This window comes from Drosophila gunungcola, chromosome 3R (assembly GCF_025200985.1).
Source record: "Drosophila gunungcola strain Sukarami chromosome 3R, Dgunungcola_SK_2, whole genome shotgun sequence".
NCBI classification, from domain to species: Eukaryota; Metazoa; Arthropoda; class Insecta; order Diptera; family Drosophilidae; genus Drosophila; species Drosophila gunungcola.
The window spans coordinates 27,097,412-27,106,848 of record NC_069139.1 but is presented as its reverse complement, the minus strand read 5'-3'; the positions used below and the strand labels follow the sequence as shown (position 1 = coordinate 27,106,848).

Sequence of the window (9,437 nt, the reverse complement as noted above, 5' to 3'; positions counted from 1 at the left end):
TATTTAGTGTTATGGATTGGTTCTTCAAAGCTTGATTTTAATTAATTCTACATTACGGAATTTTTCATTACAACGTTTTAATTTAGAAATTCTCGCAGCCTGAAATTGACGTAAATATATGTATGTTTTGTGTTTATGTTTTTCCTATTTGTAAAACCTTTGACAACACAAATTCGTGTGGAAACGAGAAATGCCGCCTCAATGGGGCTAAAAAACACAACGACCTGCTTTTCTGCCAGCTACAGCCCTTGCAGCCACAACAACGACACACCCAGCAGTGAGCAGAGCCCCATTTCCGCCACCCCATCCCCCAGAAACCACCACCCAGCTCATAGTGTCGACACTCCCTAGTTACCGGGGCTTTAGTTGTTAGCATAAAAAAGGGCCAAGAACAGAACGAAAAACGAAAATACAGTCGTCGGCGGAAGAAAGCAAATGAGAAGGACGGGCACCAGGCGCCGGAAATGGAGCAGCCGCCATGTTGGCAGGCATGTCATGTTGTCGTTGTCCTCGTTGTCGTTGTCGTCGTTGTCGTCGTTGTCACCATTGCGCGTTGCCTGCTCCGTAGTCGTCCCGCTCTAAGCCCGCGCGGACCCTTTCTGCTTGTGCATGCAAGTATGTAAACTGATTAAAAGGAATTTAATACTGTTAATCTGCTTCGCGTAGTGGAAACATTCTAGCGAATTATGAAACAACGTGCAATTCTTCGCTTTGTTTTTTGTTCCTTGCACAGGCTTTTTTACTAAACAATTCTGGTTTCTGTCATTAAAAACTTTTTAATAATTAAAAATTGCATTATTTTAATTTGAGGTGATTTGTACATTGATTTTGATACATTATTTAAAATGATATATTTTAATATTTAAACAACATTTTTAAGTACTACTGATAGTTTTGCTCTTTTTAAAAACTAAATTTTCAACGATAATGGCACTATTTATACCCGTTTCTCGTAGAGAAATAGGGTATATTGTATTCGCCGGCAAGTATGTAGCAGGTTAATGAAAGCGTTTCCGACCCTATAAAGTATATATGTTATTGATCAGGATCATTAGCTGAGTTGATTTAGCCATGTACTTTGCCCCTTGTCAATTTTCGGTTTTATATATTGCGCTATAACAAAGTAAGTCTTGGACATTAAACTTGTTTTTAAAGAAATTAAAACAAACACACTTCTATAATGTGATTTGGTTATCTATCAGACTGAATTATAAACATTTTAATAAGATAAGTTTTCTTAAACTTAAACGTTTCTAATTAGACAGAAAGGTGCAAAATTTGTTAATAATATCCTTCAATTATATTCCATTTGCTAATAAAAAATCCTTTTCTTTGCAGTTATCAGTAGGCATTGAGCATGGCATCCTGGAGTCGTACAACTCGGACTTCGAGCTGCAGTTCAGCCACCCCTTAAAGCATATCGTCGGCATGTGCCGCATCGTCCACAAGCCGCAGGCCAAGAGCATCGGCAACGGGTTCCTGCAGCTGAAATCGAGTGCTGGCCAGGCTTCGGTCTCGTCCGCAGTCGCCTCCTCGGTGGCCGGCAGTGCCAACAACTCGCTGACCGGAAACGGACTACGCCACACACTGACCGCGTCCACGTCGTACGGCTCACTCTCTTCCAGTGCGGCGTCCGCTTATCAGCTGCAACAGCAGCAGGCGGCCGAGGCCTCGGCGGAGCAGCCGCAAAACTTCATGGAATTCCAGGGACCCATCACCGGACTGGTCTACTTGCTGAAGGATCCCAAGGACCCACTGCTGCACATCTATCTCTTCGAGTGCGAGGCCGTCGAGGAGGTAAGTTGAAGCCCGAATCATGACCAAAAGACGGATGGGAAAAGTTGTCGACAGTTTTAGCCGACATTGTGTCAGTTGTCTGTCCGCTGGCATTTCGTTTTCTCACAATCTCTGCTATTTTGAGGGGAAAGTGAACTGAACCAAACCAAACCAAACGGCTTGAATGTGTGTGCGGACAGTTTGTGGCCTTTTGAAATGCTTTCATATGGAAATGTTTAGAAAACTTGCCACACAATGGTTTACCATATAAAAACTACATGAATTAAATTGCACAGAACGTGCAGGAAAGACCCTAAAAAGGATTTTACGGGTTTTGTTGCGACCTATCATGCAAGTTTGGATGCTTAACGAGTGCCTACCTCTGGCTAAAAAATGTGGCATTTTCTCTAATTGCTGTTTCAAGTTGAGTTGGTTAAAGTAAATATAAAGGTCCCAGAGATCGGTCCTCATTAGAAGAGTCTTAGTGTGAGCATAAAGATTAACTATACTATTGAGTTTGTAATCCTTTTTGTTGTTCTCTTGCTGATGATATTGGAAAATTAGTCAGAAGTTTTTAACGCAATGTAGGATACATTTCCGACAATATAAAGTATATATGTATATTCTTGATCAGCATGCATAGACGATTTAATATAGCCATGTCCTTCAGTCAAACCGTATGCGCAATGGATATTATCTATAGCTGCCACAGGAACAGTCGCTACTGATTTATGAAGTGTTTCTTAAATAAATAAAATTAGATGTTTTTAAAAGGAAAAAAAAATTTTGAGTTCTGAGGAGAATATTCTTAAATATTATAAGGCTCTCCGAAAAAAGATTAATAATCATAAAAAAATAAATGTTTTGCTAATTCTAATACCAGTAGTAGCAACCTCCAAACCCCTGTATTTCAACCCGTTTAACTATCTTTTAACTCATTTAAGAAGAAATAATTAACAAGTCCTTGCAATTAAGCTCTTAAATTCACCTCGAACAGAGCACATTCATAAGGCCTGTACCGAGCGCTACGAAAATAGTAGCCACAGGTTTAGCCCGACCTGACCTCGACTTCTTATCACGCATGTGTTAAATCCTAATATCTGAGACAAGCCCAAGGAGCACGAGTAATGGTGTACGCCCAGCACGCCATAAATTGACTTCCGTTTGCATTTCTAATTAAAACAGTTCAGCAAGTAGAGAGCAACTAAATTGGGGCTGTTCGACTAGTGAAACCAGCAGGAGCAGTCCATTAAATTAGGACTGCTCCGCATGACCTTCTGTCGATTACACGCAAAAAGTTAATTTCGAATGAGCAGACCAAAAACAAGTCCACTTCTACGCTTTTTCAAGTGGTCACGCCCCTCGAGAAGAAAACAATGGGAAAAACTTGGGGAAAATTAAACCTGTGAAACGTAAACAATGTAACAACGAATTAAATTTACCAACTTATACATATGTTTGGTGTATTAAATGTTAAATGAATGGGGTACATTTTTAGAAGCTTTTAAAGTTTGCCATTTTCTGTTATTTTCGCATTTCTGCTTTTATTCTCCATTGAGCGCTTCCACTTAATTTCATCGTAATTGGTGGAGAATTTTCACAAGAGCTGTTGTTGGCTCATTGCATGTCAAAAGCGTTTTAAACCTTACGTTTCGGCCATGATGTTGACTTGGCTTGATTGTTGATAGTGGGTTTTTGTTGGTGTGAGGTGGCGTTGTTCAGAAGTTTTATTGAGTTGTGCCTCCTGCATTTAGTTTTCAGCTGGTTTGATTTACGAATATCTGGGTCAGTGTTCGCATTTCAGTTTTACGGTCGTCTTAAACGCCTAACAAATTTCGATGGCATGTTAAAGGCTAATGCAGATCTCAATAAACAAAGTAGAAGTGTGTTTGGTAACGACGCATGCATTGTTTTCTTTTTTTCTCTTAAAAATTTATTATTAATTTAACAACAAATGAGTCTCAAATTGTTCATATTTGCTGTGGGTTGTTTTGTTTATCAATAAAATTCAACCAACGCCTAAATATTTCCTATATAAAGAAAGGCCAGCGAATCAAAATGTTTGCAATAAAATGAAACAAATGAAATTAAGGTAGTTTATTTGAATTCCAAAACTTTAACTACAGCCAACTTTTGATAGCAAATACGCTGATGAGGGGTATAGAAAAGTAATAATAATAAATTAACAGATCATTCGTTCGGAAAATAAGTAATGACAAATAAAAAGTAACCTAACTCTATTTCACAATAGAGTTTTCGCAAAATAAAGTTAAAGGATAATTATATAAAACACGAAATGAAGCAAAGTTCGGCAAGCCGAAATTTATACACCTATGCTGATAATACAAAAATTTAATGTTCTATAAGCAGACTGTACTTAAATTTGTATGCGTATTCGAATAAAATTATCGAAATATGTAGATTTTCTTCTGAATTTTTCGATGCTTACAATAGCAGCTTTTGTCTGATGTTTATAAAATTAAAACCGTAACTCTTAAATATAAAAGCAGCAAAGTTATTGTTTAATTTGCCTTTCTTTGTCCAATTGCTCCTAAGTCCGTTATACAATGTAGTCGTTCCATCCGCCCCGTTCCACTTATGAATGCCATGCTATAAACAGACGATTTTTGTGAAAGTTTCAGAAAGTAGAAACGAACAGACGGACGGACGGGCATGTCTAGACTGACTCTTCTAGTGATGCAGGTCAAGAATATATATATTTTATAGTGTCGGAATCGTCTCCTTCTGTACGTTGTAAACTGTTTTATCCACTATAAATATCTGGTTAATATTTATTTATTTGTTTGCAGCTATGGAAAGCTCGATGGACTTAAAAATAATACAGGAATTTAACAATACTTATCCCAAGCTATATCTATAATAAGTACAATTGCATGATTAGTTCACTCAAAGTTCCGTTAACATGAAACCTATTTATGGGATATTAAGTAGTCCGACTTATTGGAATTTGACTGCAAAATTGTATAAAAAATTATAGGCACGGACAATGTTCTTGTCAAAATAAATCACAATAAAAAGTTAAGTTGTGTTTCCGCACTAATTGACTTTGTGTTCACTTTTTCTGGTTGGTTACAAGCTAGAACCGTCAATCTTGACATTGAAAAATAAGTCCAATAGATTATATTTTTGCCTTTCATAAATTGAAATCAGTTTGCTTTTTCCAATTAGGAGCTGCACAAAGGCAAGTTAAAGCGAACACACATAGCTAAGCCCCAACATAATTGGCCGACTGTAGTCAACCTGCCGAATATGTTCCCCCGATTGGGCCACTAATTGAAGCCATTAGGCGCTGAGATAAGCGCATTTTCCCTTGGCCAGCCTTTCTATTTTCATAGCGAGAAAGCAAAAAAAAAAAAAGGGAACCCATTACGCAAATGCTGAAACAATAAAGCTAATTGCAAGGGTCGGCTAAGCGTGGCATACTTTCGGGGGCGTATGCAGCTGTGGTCCTCGGAGGCACTTAAACAACATCATAAGCTCGTAAATATTTAAAGCCTGTGACCGCATCCACCTGTTAAATGTCCTTGTGCATCATTAGCAGGTGGATCCGTGCCGTGTCCTTTGCTAAATGACGCATGGCGCAGAGCTGCTATTCGCCTGTTTAAACATCGGGCTTATTGTCTTTCCCTCCCGCAGGATGTGAAGTGAACGGGATTGTGGATTGTGGATTGTGGTGGGAGATGGCCATTCAAGGCGAATGTCAGTGCCAGCTTTTGGTTACTGGTCCTGGCCATCAACATGTTCTTCTGCATCGCCGCTTGAACAACTCGGTTGGGCCAACAAGAAACCAATCGAGTGTGTTGGCAACCTTTCAAACTGTCGACAATTTCGCATTCTTTGAAGATGCCATCGTGAGGCTCATGAAGAGCGAAGGACTTTGCCTAGAGAGTGTCCACATTAATGCACTGAAAGGGCCTGAAAAATGTACCTCCCTCACAATACACATAAAGTACACATACACTTTGGCACGGGGTAACTTTTTGAAACCAATATTGAACGTTTTAAGCCTCCGCCTCCCTCGAAAGCCGTTCTCTCCGGCAGATAATTGGCTTTCACTTTTATTTCCTCGAATTGCATGCAAAATATTGCCTTCCTTCCGTTTGGGAAGAAGAACTTGGCAAGCCTGCCCGGTGAACAAATTGAATTTGTCGCACATTGGGGAAGGAAGAACCATTTTATACCATGATTAGATTGGAGTCGGTCCTTTTCTCTTCACTTGGTTCTGTGCTGTTGTCGGTTTGGTTCTTTGTGCTTGTGCCAAATTGATTTTATAGTCAAGTTTTAGTTTGTAACTGGAATCCAAATGGAATGTTGCTTTACTTTCTGTTTATTATTTGCGTTTTCAACCCGATAAAATACTCTTGATTCTCATATGCCATCTTAAAAGCTTTTGCGCACTACTCTTCCTGATATTTGATTTTTAGTAATTCTTAAATCAAAATTGTTGCTATATTTATTTATTTTATTGCGATATATCTTTAGTAAGATGCTTAACCATTGGCTGTGAAAGCAATAACGGATTCATCAAGGTATTAATTTCAAGCGTAAAGTTTACTTTACTTATAAAAAAGATTTAAAAGAAATAAGATTAATAAGCATGCAACATTTAGAAATGCTGTGTATCATAACGTGTTTGTTAACTTATATTCACACATAGATTATCGCATTCCTCTATACATTTCACACGATTCGGTTAGGTACAAGGATTTTAACCTTAAACGTTTAATAAACTCAAACTAATTTATACCTATTTTAAAAAATAAATATTTGGTGTTCAATTACATATACATATTATATTTAAAAATAAAGTATACCATAACATATCAATTTAACTATGTTTTAAAGCCAAAACATAGATTACAAGCACTTGAAACCCTAAACTTTTTTTAAACTCAAACTATTTCATACCTATTTTAAAAAAGAAATATTTTGTGTTGTTGTAATTAAATTACATATATATATTTCGAAATATTGTATACCATAACATATCTATTAAATTATGTCCTAAAGCCAAAACATAGATTACCGCATTTGCACCAAACAGTTCTCCCGATTCCATTAAAGAACAATCACTTTGTGTGTACCTTTGACTTTGGCCGATTGGGCATCGATTTTGGCTAAGCTGATTGTCGTGTTCCCATTGAAATCCGCCCGACAGATGTTGTATTTACCATGGTCGGTTGCCCAATGCACGCTTGTAATTTATGATCTTATTTACCACATGAAGTATTCGCAGTGTGGCCTGCATGCCCGCCTTGTCCGCTCTCGCTCGTTCTGTCGCTCTTGCCGAACTGCTCTCCATAGCACTCGCATATCTTCTTCGATTTCGCATGCGCAGGTCGCTATATCGTGGGCTCCCCAGTCGCACTTCTCGGATTGGATCTGCTGGCCGTCAGTTGTCAGACGGCAATTGAATGGTGCGCGCTTCGCTTGAAGGCGGCGAGAGTTACGCATAACGAAACCGAATAATACCTGTGGAAAGTGCAGAGACGCAACAATACATAAATAATTAAACTGGTAGGGGCCGGGTGACAGCGAAAACAATAACCGAACGAACAACAAATTAGTGAAATGGGCAAAAAAAAAACAAAAACTTGTTTATCGTACACGAAAATAAAAAGTGATTAGCAAACAAAAAGCAGAGCGTTCGAAAACAAAAATAAATCAGTTACTAAAACGCGCCAGCTAAATCGAAAAAGACAACAATTTATATATACCCACACACATGTGTAAATCATATAGAAATTTGCTTATTTTTGTCCGTCTTGGCCATTCTATTATTTGTTTTATCCGACGCTTCGCCTAATTAAAAAGTCTTGGACGGCCAAGGCAATCCAATTGAGATACTTTTGGATATTTATGAATTGGCGAAGGTTGGAAAAACACCTCCCTTACGCTTACATAAAGTGAGCTTCGAAATTTTCCACTCGAAATAAACAAAAGCACTCAGTAGGCTCTCATTGTCCCAAATATCGTGTAGTTGCAAAGTGCCATTGCAAACAGCTCGGAATCAAGTCAAGCAAAATCAATTAACGCGACAATTAGCAGGGGCGCAAGATAAAGATAGATGGATAAACAAATGGACGTGCATACGAGTACATCGTTATATATACAGCGACATTGTCTTATTATCGTTGTTAGTGCGATTCCCCAGCCAATTGGCTATCGAGACAAGTGCAGCTTTGGGAATCTGTTTAATTATAATGATTTATCGCTCAGCCAAGCGCAGCAGAAAGTACTTTGACCCTTTCTATATCGGCACATACACTTTTTCTCTAACAGCTGATCGCTGTAGCTCGTTCGAATTTCGAAAATACTTTCGTTAGTCGCGAGAATCGGTTGGCCCTCAGAACACGCTCTGCTCTGTTCGCATTTGTTGCCGGTCACTTTGATGGTCATTTCCCATTGATCGAGCCTCGCGAACGGTCGTAAAAGGTTGGTGATTTACGTGATTTTTCTGGCGTCGAACAGAAATCGGAATACATATATTCGAACAACCAACAATATTGAAAAGCTTACTGATTTATTACAAAAAAAAAAACAAAACAAAAACAAATCGTGCAATTGGATTTAAGCCTCAATCAACATCAATTAATAACTTAATACTCTCCCAACAAGTGTTCAATTTAAGCAAAAATAACAAAGTGCTAAAAACTTAACTGATAGTTTTGGCACTAGCTATAAATCGAAATTATCATTAAAGTGAAAGTAAAGAGCTTTAAATTAAAACAAATCGTTTAATAATAAATAGTACCAATATTTTTTGTCTCTTGTGATGCAGCCCTAGCGCGTTGTGAATATTCTTGACCAGCTATCTTGTGATAAAAAGAAAACAACCATGGAAAACTTGTGATAGTCGTTCAAACACCCAAAGTACAAGGCTCAAAATAGAATTTTGTGATACAAGCTGCGGCTGTGTGAAAGTTGTAAAAGTAAGTTGTGATAACCTAAAAGACCAGAACCAGAACCAGAACCAGTACGAGTTCGCCCGGCGGATAGGACAGTATCTGAAGATGTTCACTGTGCCGTTTCATCGGGACACCATCCTGACCACCTCCGTCAGCGATGCGTCGGTGCTCAACAAGAGTCGGGCCGTATGTAAAATTAGAGATTCGGATCCAGTATCTAGTATCCACTGACCAGTATTGAACCACACTAACCCGCTAAATTGATTTCAATTTTTCTGCCTGCGCCTGAGCTTGTGTAATTTGTCTCTATTTACTTGCTGCTTGCCTTTTGTTTGCCGCCTTATGTAATGGTTTGTTATGCATGCACTGCTGCGATTGCTTTGTTCTTTTGTTTCCCAACTAATTGCCGCGTTTAGGCCAAGTTAAAAGTCGCCTCCCCCGGTTTTTGAATCTACAGCCACTACTGACTTCCACTCAACACTAATTGATTTACCCTTGAAATGGTCTTTCCATCTCGTCAATAATGAATTCGCCTTGCCATTTCTCTTTACCTTCTGAGTTGGACTTTTATTGAAATTTAAAAGGCCAGAGACAATTCCCATGTAAATGACTCGGATATTCTATTTTGCGGATTACCATATAAAGTGTTTTTTTTTTCGTTGTAGCTCCTCCTCCGTCTTCTATTTTGTGTTAAATTAAATTCCGCGCGCGTGCCAACCGGCTGAGAAGGGT

General features: G+C 38.5%; 1 protein-coding gene across 12 annotated transcripts in view; it reads left to right on the top strand.

The window, feature by feature from the left end:
* LOC128251711 (TBC1 domain family member 4) overlaps window positions 1-9,437 on the top strand; it is a 31,854-nt gene that overhangs the window by 11,285 nt on the left and 11,132 nt on the right. For 3 of the 12 annotated variants that reach the window (XM_052978819.1, XM_052978820.1, XM_052978823.1), the window contains one exon: window positions 1,339-1,797. In XM_052978819.1, coding sequence (XP_052834779.1) covers window positions 1,339-1,797 — 459 coding nt within the window. The other 9 variants (XM_052978821.1, XM_052978824.1, XM_052978826.1 and 6 more) reach the window with 9 other exon arrangements.